This window comes from Pezoporus flaviventris, unplaced genomic scaffold, assembly GCF_033815535.1.
Source record: "Pezoporus flaviventris isolate CSIRO_AGI_PZ_B2104156 unplaced genomic scaffold, CSIRO_AGI_Pfla_v1 ptg000009l, whole genome shotgun sequence".
Lineage (NCBI taxonomy): Eukaryota > Metazoa > Chordata > Aves > Psittaciformes > Psittacidae > Pezoporus > Pezoporus flaviventris.
This window is the reverse complement of record NW_026892557.1, coordinates 3,793,708-3,812,191: the sequence shown is the minus strand read 5'-3', so window position 1 is coordinate 3,812,191 and position 18,484 is coordinate 3,793,708. Positions and strand designations below refer to the sequence as shown.

At 43.9% G+C, this 18,484-nt stretch overlaps 1 protein-coding gene across 2 annotated transcripts; it reads right to left on the bottom strand.

The window, feature by feature from the left end:
• Positions 1–54: 54 nt before the first annotated feature.
• Positions 55–18,422, bottom strand: MMP23B (matrix metallopeptidase 23B). 2 transcript variants are annotated; one of them, XM_061450289.1, is made up of 9 exons: positions 16,931–18,422; positions 12,038–14,030; positions 9,011–9,156; positions 7,698–7,837; positions 6,110–6,277; positions 4,123–4,287; positions 3,393–3,503; positions 2,712–2,838; positions 55–2,088 (listed from the first exon to the last, which is right to left on the bottom strand). In XM_061450289.1, exons 2-9 carry the CDS (start codon positions 12,206–12,208, stop codon positions 1,914–1,916), a joined length of 1,203 nt encoding a protein of 400 aa, XP_061306273.1. In that variant the 5' UTR covers positions 12,209–14,030; positions 16,931–18,422; the 3' UTR covers positions 55–1,913. The 2 variants fall into 2 exon arrangements, with proteins under 2 accessions (XP_061306273.1, XP_061306274.1); XM_061450290.1 differs by having other exon boundaries at positions 9,011–9,152.
• Between the last annotated feature and the right edge of the window lie 62 nt (positions 18,423–18,484).

Sequence of the window (18,484 nt, the reverse complement as noted above, 5' to 3'; positions counted from 1 at the left end):
TTCTAGAACTATTGCAGCATATTGTCAGCCTGGGCAAACAACCCTTTCGTACTGTGTTTGGTGTTAGTAAATTGGAGGTGTCTGAATATAGTTCAGGACAAAAACTCCATTCCAGTCCTGAGGTCTCTTTCCTGTTAGGCTTTTGATACTCCTCCCTGGCCGTATTTTTGGGTGCTCTGCTGAGCTGACTGTGGTTTGTTGTGCTGTATCTATGTATTTACAGTGGTGCTGGTGCAAAAGGAATATGCTATTGGTTTGTAAATCAAAAAGATTTAATATGGAGACTTTGAAACTTTATTTTCTATAGGAAGTTCTTTTAAATACACCCCTTTTTCATAGAAAGAAGAGCTCAGCTTTCCTGACTGTATAATGCCATATTCCAGTCCTTTCTCCTGAGGAATCACGGTGGAGTATCACATCCTTTTGAGTCTCTGATTTACAATGCTGCTGGTCTTTTCTGGGAACAGGAAGATTTGGAAAATACTGAGGTATTTGTGCAGTCAGAGCTAGGCACCAGTCCAATAAAAGGATTAACTTAAAATGTACTGAAACTGATAGAATGTTTATAATTTAAGAGGTTTTTCCTGGGTAAAGGCCTCGGAACTGGAATTTGGATGTACTAAAACTGTGGTAAATTTTGGAACTAGTTGGGTTTGTTTGGTTTGGGGTTTTTCTGTGGAGGAATGCAGAACTGTTTTTTCTTTAGGCCCAACTGGTTGTCTGGTATGGAAGGAAAACCAGTTTATTACTGGTCTGTTAACTGAAATGTGCATGATTTTAGCAAGGTTTCCTCCTAGGTGGAGATCAGTAACACCTACTATGAAGCAGGGTGTTATTACAACATCGCCCAGAGTACAGGAAAAGAGAACCCATGGCTGTGCTAAGAGTGTGTATATTTTGTGTTTCAGGCTGTGCATCTTTCTTGCACTCTGTCAGGTTATTTATTTCCTTCCCAGCTTCCTTGGCATTGCTGCAGTCAGGGAAAAGGCTGAACCTAAGGAAAGAGCAATGCAGGTGCTTTAATCCTGCTAAATGTCATGACTGTCAGGGATTCCTTACTGTGAGGGAATGCTCCACCACTGTGGACATTGGAGTGCACTGGGTGTTGCCAGCCAATACTAACAAGATTTTCCTGTTGGATGTGGCACATTTAGTCCATGGTTTGGTGACTGGGGGAGGATAGTGATGGAAATTACTTATGGAAATTACCACATCTCTGTTGAAAGTGGCAAGAGGCTTATTGATCAGACACCTGAAGGATATGTTGGAGCTGCTGACAGAGGTAAACAGCCTCAGGGATGAGATTACATGAGTAATAAATACAAACCACAGGAAAGCGGGTGGAGGACAGGAAAGGTGTTCTGTGGATACTGGAACTAAGCATGTCAATATGTGGAATGGCATCATTAGAAAGGGTTTGGTGACAAATAAAAGAAAAGGTAATATTGGATCTTATACTTTTCCCAAGTTCTGCTATTGTCATGTACCAGGATCTAAAAAACAAAGGTCAGCAAAACACTTAGAGAGTGTAACTGGTTGTTTTCCTTCCACAATACCTCTGCCTCCATTGCAGCAGCTGGGCTAGCAATCCATCCATCCGTTCCTTTGATGAAGTGACATTCCTGTTTTCCAGCAGTCTGTGGAGTTCCACACTTCAACTGCAAAACCTGACACTTCATAAAAACCAACTCTTTTAATTCTCTGTACAGCACATACTTGATAAATCCTTTATCATGAAAAGTAATTTGGAAAAGTTTTACATTCCAGTGATCAAGTCTGAGTCCCTTTTGCCCAAGGTGTGGAAGCAGCTGATGTAGAATTTCAATTGCACAACTGGAGATTAAATATAAAATGCCAAAGGAACGCTCTGAATTTGAAACAGAACAAGCAGAAGGGAAGCTCTCAGGCCTCTGTTAATGCTTCAGTCTGATCCTCCAGGAATAAGTAGTCAAGATTCTTTCTTTTTTCTTTACTATACAAGTGTAAGTTCCTTCATTAATTGCATTTGCAATGATGCTCATGTGATCTTCATTTAAGGATAAGTAACCTGGATATGAGTATTCCAGAAGCTCCTTATCTTTATACCAGCTGTTGTAAGGAAAAGAATAGAAATTAAATTAAACTCCAGAATGCATTCTACCAGTTAATATGTGGGAGTGGTTCTTCTAGTATGTTTTGCTGGATAAGTAAGTGTACAGCAAAGATGGGACAAAACAAGGTCAAGTTACAACAGGGCACTAAACTGAGTAATTCAGGAGCTTGAATCTTACTGAACCTTAATGGGAATTTGGGTCCTCAGGCTAAAGTAACCCATGGACTCTCAATTTTAGATACATCCAGAAATAACACAGTTGTTCGTCAGTAACAGCTAACAAACTATTAACTGAAAGGGTAAATGTAACTCTTCCAAAATACAGGCCAGGGAATTTGAACTGATTTTAAGTATTACCTTTGTGCTACAGGTAAATTGGATTTTATCCTTTTTCAACCCAGCTCTGCTTTCAGACTTGATGCTTTGCAATGTTGGGATGGTATCTGTAAGCTCCCTTCTCACAGTGAGCCTCTCTACTCTAGTATCAGATGGGACAGTGACATGCTCTAGAAGATAAACTCTGCTCTTATTTACATGGTTTTGCTATCCTTCCTCCTCATTTTTGGTATGTAAACTGTAAAGCTTCCTAAAGGACTAGAGGAAATGACAGAGCACTTACTAAACTTTGCCTTTCTTATGAATGATCTTCTGTCCACAGCGGAAAGTGACGTTCCTGCCTTCAGAAACAGTCTTGGTTTTTGTCCTTGGTGGGGGCAGAGTTGGGGGGACTGTTGGAAATGGGAATTCTGTCCATCAGAGATGAGAGAAAGAAATGGTAGAAGTCAGCATATCTCCTGGCTGAGCTCCTGGCATTCCAAAACACTCACAGAGTTATGTTATTACCTAAGGCACCATAAAAGTATCAATTTATAAATATATATATTTATATATATAATTCCTACTGAGCAGTTCTTGGGCAGACATGTAACATATTCATGTGCAAAGGTAACAGTTGTGGGGCATGTAAAGTGACAGAGGTAGATAAAAATCAACTTGCCCATGGAAGCGTGTACATTCAGTGTATGAACAGCTCTCTAGAATATATGGCTTGTAATTATATGACTGCATCTTTAGTATTAGTCTGGTCTAAAGTAATACCTCTGTCCTGGAGAAAGCAGTACTAGTTACATGATCCATCTTCTTAAGGTGTGTAGGTATTATCTGAAGCTGAATTGCCCAGATGCGCTCTGAGCCCATGTGGAATTAAGATCCTGCCCATCCCTGCAGCAGACACCACTTAACTTCTACGTCCTCCCTTTGTGCAAGCCCCACCAAGAAGAGCAGAAGACAAGTGCCATACCATAGCAGAAGTCACAAGTAGATGGACAGTGCTTTTTCATCAGCTTCCTGCGCTTCTCACAGAATCCTTTTTGTGCCCACGATGGGCACATAAATAATCTGTCTTTACATCCTGAAAGAGGAGGAGACAAGGCATTGGAGAGACTAGGGTAGACTCTTCCTTCTGAGAAGCAAACAGACATTTCACCTAAATCAGATTGTTCAAGGTAAATGGTAGAGCTGGGACAGGAAAGCATCGAAACCAAGAGTACAATAATATGAATACAATAACTAGATAAAGCAGGGTGCCATTATGGTATGCATAACAGTCTCAATATTAAGTAGTAGCATCAGTGGTTCAAGAGTATCCATTTCTACATCCTACACCAGCTAATGTTTGAAGAGTAACAGGCAAATATGTCAGAGCTTGAGAGAAGCTTGGCCACAGCCTGGTTGGTTACAGATAGATTTATTAATACAAGATGATAAAACTAAGAAGTCCAACCAAAAGAGAACACAGAGTGGACTGAAACTTCCTGTCCATCACATTTGGAGTGAGCAGTGCTGGAAACAAGCACTACACCTCCTTTTAGCTTTGCATAAAAAGAACTAGGATTGCTCCTGCTCGCTGGCTTAAGGCCTAGTCCTGCCAAATGCTGAGGGTCTAACAACATGAGAGCTCCACAGGATGCAGCTGATATCAGACAAACCTTTACACAGCACAGCCTAGAGCAGAACCCTGCTTTGCTTACCGTAAAGCCTGTGAATTCCCCAAACTTCATCCTGAGAGATGGACTTTTTCCCAGTCAGCGTGGCGTTGATGTGCATGAGGGCATTGGGGTTCAGGGAGTGCATGAGACCCAAGGCATGTCCTATTTCATGTGCTGCTACATGCACCAGATCTGTAAGCCAAACACCTGGAAGAGACATGGCAAACCAGCTGTCGGTGCGTGCTGAAGTACATTTGCCAGTCCTGCTGTAGGACCAGAGGAAGTATTTTAGACTAGAACCATAAAGTCTTATCAAAGGTCACCCAAGTTTCATCATCTCTGTAGCTGTTTGGGTGCAAGCAGAGGAGCCAATTACTTCCACATGCTTCTCATTTCAAACAGCAGGACAAAAAGCAACACTGCCAGACTACAGGAAAACTGCTCTGGATGATCAATGTCTGATACGAAAGCAAGTGGCCTGTGTAACACTAAACTCTTGTCAGCTTTCTGCTAACTTTGCTGTTAGGGAATGAGATTCTTAGCTGGAATATTCCAGTCTGAAGGAGCCTTCAATTGACCTCTGTATGCCCCATAGCTTGTGGGTCAAACTCGAGTTTCGCAGTAGCAGCTTGAAGCCTGTTTCCAGCAGAGAGGGCTCTTAACTGAAGGATGACTCACAAGAGGTGCTATTGCTGACATCTTGGTATCTTGCACAATTACAGGCCATGAGAATCTCACATGATTCCGATGTTAAATCGGACTGCTTATGGAAAGAAATCATCTGGAAGGGGCAGCTTGCACATGTAAATTATCAGTGCATTAAATAGGAATCCCTCGTGGCTGGATTTTTTTTAGGGCTCTTAAATACTTCTGCTAAATCTCTTTGACGTGACTTAGAAGAGCAATGATTTTGTTCTGCTTTGTTCCCATCCTCCTTTATGCCAATGAACGTGCCTAATTCAGTTTGGAAAGAGAATCAGTCATTGTAAACAAGTAGCAAGGTCTCACACTGGCCTTCTGAAGTCAGGAGCAGTGTTAGTGTTTCACAGAGGTGACCGAATTGCAAGTGAATCAACTGCATGACCATCTCTATGTAAAATGAATGGAGTTACACTGCCACAAGAGAGAGGATTCTGATTTATTTTATAACCCTAGTAAAACTTGCCTGAGAATGACGTTTTGCAGGGATCTGTGCTTGTTTCAAGCAGCTGCTGGCGGAGCAACACAGCCTAGGGAAACACACTGTCCCCTGATAACTGTAACTTCAAGGCACGGGTTTGTTACCAGGCAAGCTCCCCGATTTTTATTACCCCTGACAAACACCGATTGCCACTTGATACAATGAGCAGACTTCGGGAGTCTGATGGAGAAGGACATAGTTTCAAAGCTGAGTACTTATAATATGTGATCTAATCAGTTCTTTTCTTAACAGACACTGACATTTTCTGCTTTAAAAAATCATCTCCTAGGTCTTTGTCCCTAGATCTTACCTGGAAAAGAAGGACAGAAGTCCCTCTATGCCACCTAAAATCTCCTCTCTGTTGAAAAGCAGAATATCTTCCTTTCAAACAAGGTACTGAGTTGGCTGTACAGTATGAACTTCATTTGCTAGTTAGCCAGGACCATCTGCTTTTCATTTAGAGTTAGTTTTGATATTGCTTAAAAAAATAATCAAGAAGAAAATAACCCACCAAGCTGTGACACAGACTCCAAGATGTCTATAGAGCCAGGAGAGCTGCAATGCAACAGCCACGCCAGCCAGCTGAAGTAATAGAACACGGTGCTTTCTCAGAGATGGGCCTGCCTGAGCAGAAGCCAGATGTCATGATTATTGAGTCCCCTACACTACTCAGAAACAGCACTGCCACCAGACATGGACCCCTACAGGAGTTCAATCACAGAGACAACTTCCAAAACTCAGAAAATCACAACCCTTTCTGCTGTGTCTTTCCCAGATCAGGTAAAGCCCGGAACAAGAACTCATCTAAATCCTATAGGCATTCATTATGTGCTCCAAGACATGTGTTACCTTTTTTCCAGCTGAAGCGGGTGTTCCCCAATATCCAGTATTCATGATCATCAAAGTGGATTTCCCCGTTGGGTGGGAAGAAGGCATGGGCAAGCTCCCCCGTTGTGCCATCAAAGCAGTGGTGAATGAGAGACTCCAGACAGTCCGTGTGGTTGATAGAGTAGAAGCCTGTGAAAGATGATGATTTAGTGTATTTAGCAGGGTAAGCCCGGCAGGATACAACATCTGTAAACCTGTGGTTTACTAAAAATCCCAAGCTGATATCCTGTACGTTTTCCAACCTACGGAGCCACAAAGGGAAAAATAAATGCAAGCCGTTGTCATTGCTATGTGATGCAAACCGTACTCAGTCCTGTGAGACCCCAGACGTAGCTTTCCAGTGGTCACAAATGAGTCTACTTTTCCAAAAGGAACATTGAGCTCTTTTTTGCAACATCACTTGGAATTATTTTTCATTTGAAGAGGAGTTGGACAGCAAGATGACAACCCCAGGGTGGAACCGTTCCCCTTTTACATGTAGATAAATAGATAGCCATAGAGCCATAGCTGCTTCCCATCTTTTTGCTAGCATTGTGATAGCATCACAGTGTACCATGCATCCCCTGGGATTTGGCCACCTGGACTCACACGTGGCAACAGGACAGGCCCCTGCGAAGGCAAATCACATGTCTGAGGAGCATCACACAACATGAGAGTGAAGAGTGCGTTGCAAAACAACAGTAGATGTGCTGGTTCTGTTAGTGCTGCTGCCATCTGCACAGGAAATCATCATTTCACACAGACCATAAATCCAGCAAGAATTTACATCTGGGGTTGAGACTGAGCAGATAATACCTCAGCACTAACCTTTTCCTAGGCCAGAGAAACTTGGAAGTAACTACTGGATAGCAACACAGGGGCAGAAGGAAGGGTTTAGATTAGATCTAAATTAGGTGTTAGCTAAAAATTCTTCCCTGTGAGGGTGCTGAGGTGCTGGCACAGGGTGTCCAGAGAAGCTGTGGCTGCCCCATCCCTGGCAGTGTTCAAGGCCAGGCTGGACACAGGGGCTTGGAGCAAGCTGCTCCAGTGGAAGGGGTCCCTGCCCATGGCAGGGGGTTGGAACTGGATGGGCTTTAAAGTCCCCTTGAACCCAAACCAGGCTGGGATTCTGTAACAGAAAAAAATGGTGCTTCAATAAGACCAACAAAAGGGAGACTGAAGCCATAAAGAAGCTGGAATCCATCACCTGTTCTTTGGCTCTGTGCAACCCTGCATACGTCATTCACCTTTCAGTACTCAGTTTCCTCACCTGTGGGATAGAGATAAACCTGTCCCAGTGGCAGATTCTGAGAATTTTTAATGCTTGTCAAACACCTACAGCTTCCTGACTGCAGAAAAGTGTTAATTCTGATACTAACATTTACTCAGAGCAACTGAAAGCAGCTGCTCTACCTGACTGAGGGCAAATGATGCCCCAAACCTTATCCAAGAGGCCCTGCTGAATCCACACAGCAAAGACAGACCATCTCCCGCCTCCAAACTTCTGGTTTATGTACTGAAACCCTACAATCCCTGATGGAGTTAACACAGTGTCCCCACCCAGCCTTACCTATTTTCAAGTCGCTCTCCACGTGGCGTGGCACTTCTCTGAAGCTGAAGGGTGAAACTTCACTCCACATGCGGAAAGCAGCCGCCAGTCCCCTGCGTGTGTCCCTGGCGTTTATGAGGTTTCTTGGGAAGGACAGGATTCTGTAGGGACACACAACAGCTTCAGGGAAGTGCTCTTTTCAAACATCAACAGAAGGCTCTCAAGGCAATCGGACAACCAAGCCTTTATATTCGCTCTAATAGGTTCAAAACAGAAATATCTTGAACTCAATACTAAGAGGATTTAATAACCCCCCACAAGGACTAATATATTAGTGATACTCTTTCATATCACATGCTCTGGCCTACAGCTTTTGGCCCTCCTCAAGATCATCATTTTAGATTAGATTCTTCTGGAAAACTATCCTACCATCTCCAGTCTGTTGTGCAGTGCTGCTAGAAGAGGAAACAACTGCATGTCAGCAGCAGGGAACTCCTGTTCGTAACACTCAGGCTACAATGAGTGCCATGTATGTGCACACACTGAATTGTTAACACACTCAGGCAGAATATCAAAGGTCTGGCAGTGAAATAAGTTACTTTCTTTGAGAAAAATTGGGAGAAAGACTCGAGAGAGGTTTTGCTTAGGCCACAGGTATAGCTGCAGCTGAATCGTAAGAATACTACTGGTGCAGGGTGGCAGAACCCCTGTTTGTACCATGGAAACATACAGATGGCTCCTAGAAACTTACCTTGTCCCCAGTGAAGATCTGCATTCAGGAAACTGCCTGAAGTGTAGCAATTGGGAAAAGCTGTGTATATTCTGCTATCCCCTCTGGTTGTGTTTTAGCTATGCTCTTTATGTTCTCCCTTCGGCCCAGCACATCCTAAAGGGAGCAGAAGGTTTTGTATCAAGCCAGGCTGTTAATGAGTGTAAACCTGGACAATTCAGATGGGATGAGTGTAAAGGGAGATATATTCTCTGCTCGTTGTGAAGGAGTTGGGTTCACGCCAACCACTTGTTCTTTGTCTTAAGAGGCAAAACTAACCCCTGCTGTCCACAGGAAGGTCAACATGTCCTGATCAGCGCTGCAGCATAGAATCATAGAACGATTCTAGCTTCTAGCATAGTGACAATGCTTCATGTGTTCCACAGCTGGAGTAAGACGTGTAGCATTTGAAATTATTCCTACTTGAGAGTGGCTTTAGCAACAACCCATTCACTAGCAAATGGATTAGCAGTACTCGTCTGGTTAATATTTACACCCATGGCAGGAGAACTCAAGACCCCGGCATTGCTTAGTGCTATCTCTTAGTGCTAATACAAATCCATACTTATATGTCAAGTTGAAGTGGTCCCATTTCAAGTGTCCTGGGGTGATCGTGTATCGTTTTCTCCGTGCTGGAGGCCGAGGAGGGAAAGCTGCACTGTACGAAGCAGAGGCGCTCACTCCATGAAGCCCAGGTGATATGGCATCTTCCTTAAAAGACAAAACAGGAGGACTGAGCAGTTTAAAAGAGAAACTACCAGGTATGGGGCATGTGGAGGCTGGGGAGAACTGGTACTCCCTTAAGGGTGTCCAGGGGACAAGACCAGTGCAGCAGCTGGTAGTGCTGTGCAAAGTGTGCCTGTTCCAAGTGCGCTGAACAAAACCAAGGCAGGAGAGACAGACAGAAACGAGGCCTCAGTAGGTTTCTGGCCACAGCCAGTGCTGCAGCTCTTCCTGGAAAGTTTTCATTTCCTCTTCACTTTGCTATTGCTCTCCAGCTTCACCACAGGAAAAAATGAAATACTGGATAAATGAGGAAAACAGGCAACTCTTTGTGCAGAGAGCTCTTCATAGAGCTACACTGGGGATCTGAAATGCTTTCAAAGTAAATAGGAAACCTGGAAACCCTGGAGTGCATTTAAAACCATCATACAGTAAAAGACATCAAATTTCATGACACGTCCAACTCAAACTATAAAAGCCTTTTTGCCCTGAGTAATGGAGGTAAAAGAATGGGACCCAACATTGTTCTCTGGAAACCTACCTGCTCTGCCTCCCCTCTTCAGGTCTAAGACACTGAGCATCTCCAAGTCATCTTTGCTCCAGAGGCACCAAGACACTTACTGATAGGTACAGTGGCAACATTACAAAAGCTGCACCAGTACGTGTTTGTTCAGCCTCACAGCACATTCTACAGAAAGCAAGAGCTGTCTTTGTGTTACTCATGGAAGAGCTGAGGCTCTGAGAGTCAAAACAGCATCTCGCTGGCCTCACAGCAAGCCAATGGCAAGAAAAGACAAGGAGCCCAAAGCAGCAGCTGCCAGGTACTGCTCAAATCACCAGCACCTCTGTGACTACAGCTAGTCATCACTGGCAACAGCCTGAGGGACTCTAACAGGCCACCAGGCTCCTTTGCTCCCATCTGTGAGCTGCACTAGTTTCTACCTTGTTCTCATCTCAGTGTCTTTCTTTTCTAGGACAGTCTTAGTTTTTCTTCCAGCTCAAGCTGTGATTCTGACTCACAACGTGAAGTCAGCAGAGCCCTGGAACATGAGGAATGCAAACACCATAGAGCATCACCTATGAAACAGAGATGTTACTTAATCCCTTGACTTCTAAGTTGCAAGCTTTTGGCAGGGTATTAGATCACACTTATGGGAGCCTTCAGATGCCAATTTGCTCTTGAAAGAACACACAGGATCACTTTTCCCTTTTACCACTTTGCTGTATTAAGGGATCTGGCTGAGGAACACATACTTGTAGGTTTGCTTAGCTCAAGGCCTGGCCCCTTCTTCACCAAGGCACACATACATGAAGATAAACTGGCTGCTGCCTCTTTCCCTCCACTCCAGTGGCTTTTTACCTCTGATTCTACTCTATGAATATCATTTTGCCTTGATATGAAAGGAAAATTGTGCAGCACAGGCAAGGTGGTGAAGGATCAGCTAGTCTGTGTCTCAGTGATCTACTGGAGCTGTAAGAGAAGCCATTGACCTTAAAACCCTGAGGCTGTAAGTGCTGAAAAAGTGCAGGAGAGAAAGTCATGTGTCCCTCAAATACAGACCAAAGTAAGGGTGACTCAGGGCCAAGAGCAATCACTGCAACCTGTATCTGACCCGGTCACTGGAACAAGACGGTTGAGTTCCCTTGCTCAAACATTCTGTTGTTCTCTAGCCTTTGTTCTACCTCCCACTGGTGCAAAAGGATGCTTTTAATTAAGGAAGTCTTGCAAACTGAATTGGGAAGGAGGGGAGAACCACACATGCTACAGCTCAGACGGAGGATTCGCACAGAAATGGGATGACCTGGTTAAAAATTTCAGTGTAATTTGGATCAAAAGGATCTGCCTGGATGCCAAAGAACCAAGATTATGGCAATACTGGAGAAGAGGTCAGCTGCTCTGAGCTGGAAACTCATGTGACTGTGGGTTAAGGTCTCAAACATTCACAAAGCTTAGAAGGTACTCAACCACTGCAATAAACGCCAACATATATAAAGGCAGACACTGGCCAACATCCCTGCTCTACACTATTCACCCTGTGCAGTCAGACCTCCAATAATTTACTTCACGGAGTTGTGATGAATGCAATTCATTCTCTTCTCCTCCCCAAGTCATGCAGTTCCACTCAAACTAAGCAGTAACGTAACTGACTTAGCACCAGTTAGTATGAGTCCTGAGCATACAATGCAAACCAGGGGTGCTGTTGCCAGGATCTTCACAGACACCAACAGCAGGAGAGGATGTGAGCACCTAAAGACTGGGCTTAGGTTTTTTTTAATTTAAGGTAAAATTAAGCTAAAAGCAGAAGTTAAGATCAGCTTCTGAGAGTCCCAGAGCCCTACCACAGCTCCTCCTGAATCCCAACCAGTCTGTCCTGCAATATCTTGCTAAAGATGGACCTTGACAGAAAGTTAGTATCAGTTAATGGTCTCTGTAGGTTCAGTGTTAACTCCCAGTTTAGATCTTACAGCATGAGTCCTGCCTCTGGAGTTCCTAGGAACTGCTGCTGCAGACATCGGAATACATGCATGCCACATCACACCAGGCTGGGGAAGCAGAGGTACTCGGAAGAATAGCCAGAGCTCTGAGGAAAAATATCTCAAATCTTTTGTGCATTCACTGTTTGGCTGCCTGCAACTTGCACACACACTTCTAATGACCTGGTTCTGTTTAGATGCATAATTAGCTTTTAGGATCCTTTGCAAAAGGGACTCAAACAGCCACAAACAGATTCTGTTGCCTTTAGAGCTATTTATATAGTGTTTAGACTGCTTCCTGAATGTATTCATCTTCTAAAAGAATACACATGCACATATGTTTGATATCCCCACTCCCCTTTCAAGCATTTGAGAATCAGATCCTTTCTCCTACCTGACTTTCCTGAAGTGCAGCTCCAGCTGGATCTCCAACAGTAGCCAGCAAAGCCACCACTGGGAATATGCATAAAAATCCCACCATGGTTCTACAGCCATTACTCTTTTTCTTGTCAACCAAGAGGAAGCTCTTCCTTCTGTTTGCAGAAAGCTCTTCTACTTGATCCATGTATTTCCTGAATGCTTCTTAGAGGGAGATGTGACAGATACTAAGACATTCTCTTCACAGAATGCATTGGTAATCCTCTTGCATTTGGAGCGTTTGTGAGCAGCCCTGCAGTGACTGTCAAAGCTGTGCAGAAGCACTGGAGTTTCAATAAGCTTTAAAAAAAATTAAGAAAGAAGAGAGTAGCCTTTACATTAAGCTTCTTTCCAATGTGCCAAAGATTCTCTCAGCCTCTGCCAAGTGGAATCATGTTACTGCAGCTGAAAGTTGGGCTGGCGGAGGAGAAGCAGCAAAGTGAAACAAGCTGGGATGGATGTGAACTCTTTTAACTGACTGTAATCAACAGAGGACAAATGTGCAGTTACCAGCTTTATGTAATGAAAAGAATTGGGGGAGGGGGTAGAAAAAGGAATCCAGAAGCCAGCATCACACCCCTGGAATGTTGCATTAGGGATGCTTAACGCTAGAAGAGCTGTCATTAGTCAAGGGCTGTCTTCTGGAGGGAAATGAAAAATGAGATGCTGTGAGGGAGCAGGGAGGGCTTCTCTGCTTAGGACATTCTGCTCAGGGAGTTTACAAACTCAGATAAAAGTAAACATCAGCTCCAGCTTCCATGAGGTTTACAGGCTCAGAGAGTTGTACTTGTTCAGCCTGGAGAAAAGGCGGCTCCAGGGAGACCTTCTTAACAGCCCCCGATACCTAAAGGGGCCGACAAGAAAACTGGACAGGGACTTGGTACAAGGGCATGTAGTGACAAAGGGGAATGGCTTTAAACTGAATAATGAGAGAGATTCCCTCAGTTCAGGACTTCTTACAAAGCTTACTCAGCACTTGTCAGGTTTTCAGAAACAGCATCATTTTTCTGTCTGGATGCTTGGTGCTCCTGAGGGGGGGCTGCTCTCAGCTGAGCATTCAGGCAGAGGAAAAGGAACTGTGCAATCTCCTGGTTTCACAAGCAAGTGGCAGGGAAGAAGTAGCTCTGTTGCCAGCCACTGTAAAACATTCCTAGGGGGTATCTGAAGCATCTGGGAGGTTTCAGAAAATTCCTGCACTGTTAACAATGGAAAATGGGTTAATTTGATTTGTTTCCCCTAGTACATAACCAAGCTTGCAACGTTTTGTTGAGAAATTGGTAACACCACCAATCCTAAACTTACCCATGTCTCAAGTCCCCCGAACAAGTTTGTCAATCTCTCATGAGTGCATCTGCTAAAGGTGAGCACACCAAGCTCTTTCCCATGAGTTACTGAAGTAGTCTGAATGGTGAAAAGGACAATGCTGTACATCATCTATTTACCTTCTGGTGCCACATGTGGTGGGTGAATGGGAATCTTTAGCTTAGAAATGATTCATAGCCTCTGTGACACATTTAGGATGCTGCTTTCCAATCAAGGTATCAAGCAGAGGAAGCAGGTTAGACCTTGATGGATCAGAGTGCTGGGTTTCTTGGAAAGCACATAGTTTGCTTTCCCCCCATAAACTGGGAATGCACTGTGCCCATCCACATAGAAATTCAGCGCCTCTGCATCCAACTTCACCAAACCCCTGGCTGCTGAATGCCTCTAGAACTTTAAAAACTGAAGCCAAGTATTTGCTCAGAAACCAGCTCAGCAGTAAGGCCAAGATAAACCTCAGTTATCGTGGCAATGAGAGTCAGATGAGGAAAGCTCTTATGCTGAGGTATTCAGAACTTACAGATGCAACTTGGGGAGCTAAGGGAGACACATGAACTCGATGCTGTGCACAGTAACAATGCTTCTGATAAAGTCTCTGTGCATGTGGATTCCTTGGTGTACAAGCTCTGGCCAGAATCCTCAGCGACGTGCTGCTGATAAAAAGCAGAATTTCAGGATTACACCTAGTTCATGAATACCGTGGTTGTTAAGTTTCAAGCACAGCTCTTTTCCATAGATAGTTTAAGGATTACTAGGACCAGAGTGCACATCTGTTGACACTTCACCCCTTTCCTCTGCCCTGGGTTAAGGATCTCATGGCTTTCCCAAGAGATACTTGAGCTTAAAGGACTCTCAGATGCAGCCACCAGTGGCCTCAAATCTAGAGCACTTATCAGAATTTAAGCGTCTCTCAGATGCTTCAGACATCTCCCAGGAGGACGCTGCTGCCCTGTGCCAAGGGCAGGTAGTTAGTCAGAACCCTAAATTCATTTCATCCTTGTCTTTTCCAAGAGCTGACAATACCCTCCATGAGGGCCTGAAGGCACTGCTTTTACACAAGGGCAGAGAACTGCTGCTGTGACTTCAGAGTTCTGATGGCTTTTAGAGGTCTCAGGTTCTCAAGTGCGGGTATTTGGTTTGGACTCCAGGCGAGAACTGTCATCCTGACTATATTTGGACAGAAAAACATTCCTGGCTTGGGTTTCTGCACAGTGTCTAAAAGCAGTGGAACACATTACACTTTGAGGGAATCCATATGGTGTAATGGGGAACAGGAAAGGAAGGCAGGGTGCAGAACTGACTTTGCTTTGTCTTCATGCTGCTAGCAGCAGTGACCAGGACCTGGATATCATCTGCAGGGAGCTGGGATTTTCTAAGTAGTCAGGGAGGCATATCCTGAAATCTCTCTCCATGCAATAAACGTCACATGAAAAAACAGACTTTAACCAGCTGTCAGAAGGGAATGAATGCTACATAATGCTGCATAAAACCTACAATGGTCAACTAGGGACTATGGGGAACATAAAGCATTGGATCATTTGCACAACACAATACGTTTTCCTTGTTAAATCACCTCAGTCTTGTTTTGCTCCTTTCAATCTTAGTTGCTGAAATGTTTAAAGGGGGGCTGCTGTATAAGACACAACATATGGCTCCATTCCCAAGGGTAAGCTTTAGCTCAAAAATAAGTACTTTCCCCCTTCCATGGTTTATTCTTAGCATTTCTCTTCTTCCCTATATTCAGCATTACTAACAGTAAATGTTATTTTCAGCACTGTTTCTAAATATCTCTGCTGTGTTCGAGTTAGAGAGCAGAGTTAGCCCTGGTGCAGCAGGTCAGGAAGCACACAGGCACTGCATTGCTCAAGTTCCCCAAACACCACAAGAACAATCTATTACAACATATATACTCATGCTAAGAGGTGCTACACAGAGAACAACCATTAGTGCTACAACTGCAGCTGTCTGACTGTCTAAAATCAATACCTCGCCTCTCATGATACCTCTTTATCCATGGACTGAGTGTGTATTGCTCAGCATTGGAACAAATTGCTCCCATTAGCTTCCCCTGTTGTGAAGTGGGCATTCTCTGTGGAGGTGGGAAGACAGGGAAAGAAGAAAGACCTAATATCTCATGGCTCAAGGCACGAACATCAGCATTTCATCTCTAGGGCACCAGTCCAAATACAGGCCACAGGCAGGGGAGGGAGAGTGCAAGCAGCTGAATGTGATTTACCACATATTGGCTCCTTGGTGGCCCATGTGAAAAGAATTAGCAAATCCTCATATAGCTCTTTATTTTAAAAGCACTTACATATTTATCCTCCATCTCACAACTTGGGGGAAAAAAAAAAGCCCACAAGAACCCAACATTCCTGCATGGTTCCTGTGGGAACAGCGGTTAAAGCTTGTATTTTCTACAGTGGGTCATGGACTAAAAAGGATTGTATCTGCTGTAGCAGGGAGCAGCACTCCCCAGGGAGCCACAAGAAGAGTGCTCTTCAGCCCCCAAGCATTCTCCCACTTTCTATCATGCAGCCCCTCGTGATCAGCATCTGCTGGTGTTCCTAGAAAAATCTATGGTCTGCTGAATAGCAAAGGAGCTGCAAACAAGGGCTAGCTCCAGCTGGCAAAGAAAACGGAATATTTTGCTTAACTGTCAGTTTGGAGCTGCAGCTCACACAAATGCCTGTACTAGCCTGACCCTGTGTTACCAAAGAGACATGGGCTTGACCCCACTCTGAAGCTCAGTCATGGCCACGTAGCGAGTAGAGTTTCAGGAATTAAATGAGGGAGAATTTTTTCTCAGCTCTCCTCAGGAGGAAGAATTGCTTCCCTGGGTGGGAATATCTTTGTTGTTGCTTTTTGGTGGGCTCCCTTAATGATTTGTAATTCATTTGTGGATGCACCAATCCTCCCGAAACCCTGGGAGCAGCAGGGACTAGTGGGAACATAATCAAAGGAGAGATGGGTTCTTTTCCTGACTGCCTTTCAACAAGCCATCTCTCTCCCTCTACTCCCTCAGTCTCATGCTGATTGTAAAACAGAGTTTTGGCCACACTTCCAAAGGAAGTGCTTTAGAAACCCTGGTTCTGAGCATGAGTTGAGCTGCTGTCTCATAGCTAAGGTTTTAACCAGAAAGACTAAGCAAGAGCTTCCCCTTCCAAAACCACTGCTGTACACTGCTGCAAGGAACAGAGCTGCATTTCAGGAGATGGGAGAAGTCCCAGTGATAACAAGGAACTCGCCAGCTCATTTGCAGAAGACCTGTCAATCTCATTTGTGAGAGAACAACTGTTAAGAAACATCAGGCAGAAAGCTACTGGCTATCCACAGACCAGATTACCCAGGAACCAAACAAATTAGCAAGTAGGCAAAGCTAATCACTGCACCCACTGTGGCACTTCACTGGCCACAGGTCACCCCCTGATCCTGGCTCTCCACATAAACAGGCTTATCAGGAAAGATAAAACAGCAGATCCTTCTTTATTTCCCCAGAGCCTCAGACTCCCATGGAGGTGAGCCTGTCATGGGCTTGTCAAAAACATACCTGGCACATATGGGCATCTGCTTGCCTTCTGTTATCTCTTGGTCCTGTGGCTCCACTGACCATCTTGCTTCGCTGTTGTGGTACAGCAATTCCCTTCTTCTTACTAGGAAAATGAATGGGTTAAAATAGTGCTTAACAGCTCAATGCTTGCTCCTCAAAAGCAATCAGAGCAGGCACAGGGAAATGAAAGAACATATTCCCAACCCACATTCTGTTTACAAACCATTTCTGTAGGGCTTCAGCACGTATGTTACACTGTGCAAAACCCCATCGCGACTTTGGCCATACAGTGAATTTCAGAGATGAAAATAAGATCAGGAGATACTGAAATGGAACTTGCCTTACAACATTAAACTGGGGCGACCCCTTGGTTCCCTACAAGAATCTCTTCATTAGCCAGAGGGGGAAAAAAAAGCCTCCATTTTCTGCAACAGCTGCACAGCTTGGAAGTCGAAAGTTGGTCTTCGTACAACTTCTTTCCTTTAGGGAGAACAATCACTTGGAAGCTTCCCTTCATTTAGTAGCCAAAGAAATCATTAAAACCAAATGAAGCAGATGCTCCCTGTTGGTTTTTCCTGAATAAACTGACACCTTAGGCAGATCTAAAGGGATGAGAAGAACAAAACTGGTACTGAACAGTTTGTCACCCCTGTCCCTTCTTCCCCAAGTGCCAGCACACATACACATTTAACACACATGATGAAGCACTGATCAGTTTTACCTTTAGTAAACTGCTTCTGGATTTGATGTAGAGCCTTGGGAGAGAACTGCATTTCAAAAAGAATGCTTAGCATTAACACATTAGATGGGGTGATCTATAATTTGGAAAACTACTGACTAGCAACAAATAGTGGTTAAAGCAGCTCTTACAGTATTTGTCTATTGCTGCCCTACAACAAACATTCTGGGTAAATGTCTGCTTTATTCCAGAGGAATTTACACCACCAAGAACTTCTAGGATATAAGTATTTGCCCCTCTGATAATGGATTAGATGCCTCAGCCTTGCACCTTTTGAAAACAGCCTTTGCACAGTAGAGTTAAACACTTGGTTGGGTTGTATTTAACACCCATGTAACCTAAAGCTGATTTCAGAATTAGCTTTGGTAACAATCAGACATGCAGATAAAGACTTAAATCTGATCCATTTTCATAGCTCAAAAAATCCACTGAAATTAAACAGCCTCAGGTGAGATGTTGACAAAGATTATCTATAGGATTCAAGGGCTGTGACACAAAACTACACCAAGGGACCATGAAGTTGCAAAAAAATACTCCTGTAACTCCCATATATTCCACAAAGTTAAACATTTCTTTAAAAGATTTGCCACCTCTTTGCTAATGAACAAAGACAGGAGAGAAATCCAATGGTTTGTTTTAAACATTGCTTACAATATGTAACAAACAGTATGCTTAACTGTGTCATTAAAGATGTTCACCACACACAAACACCTATGTATGTACACACACAGCACACTAGCCCTACGGGTTGCCTCTTCCACCAACACATTACAGGATGGATTCAGTGGATAATATTCTTTCAGCCACACAGTTGG

What these genes read in the sequence shown, in the direction of transcription:
- MMP23B (XM_061450289.1), bottom strand. Translation starts at nt 12,208, where the DNA reads ATGGATCAAGTAGAAGAGCTTTCTGCAAACAGAAGGAAGAGCTTCCTC. An exon ending in GGGAATTCACAGGCTTTACG is followed by an intron (nt 3,504 to 4,122) that starts GTAAGCAAAGCA and finishes CTCCTCTTTCAG; the next exon opens with GATGTAAAGACAGATTATTT. An exon ending in TACTTGTGACTTCTGCTATG is followed by an intron (nt 2,839 to 3,392) that starts GTATGGCACTTG and finishes TCTGATGGACAG; the next exon opens with AATTCCCATTTCCAACAGTC.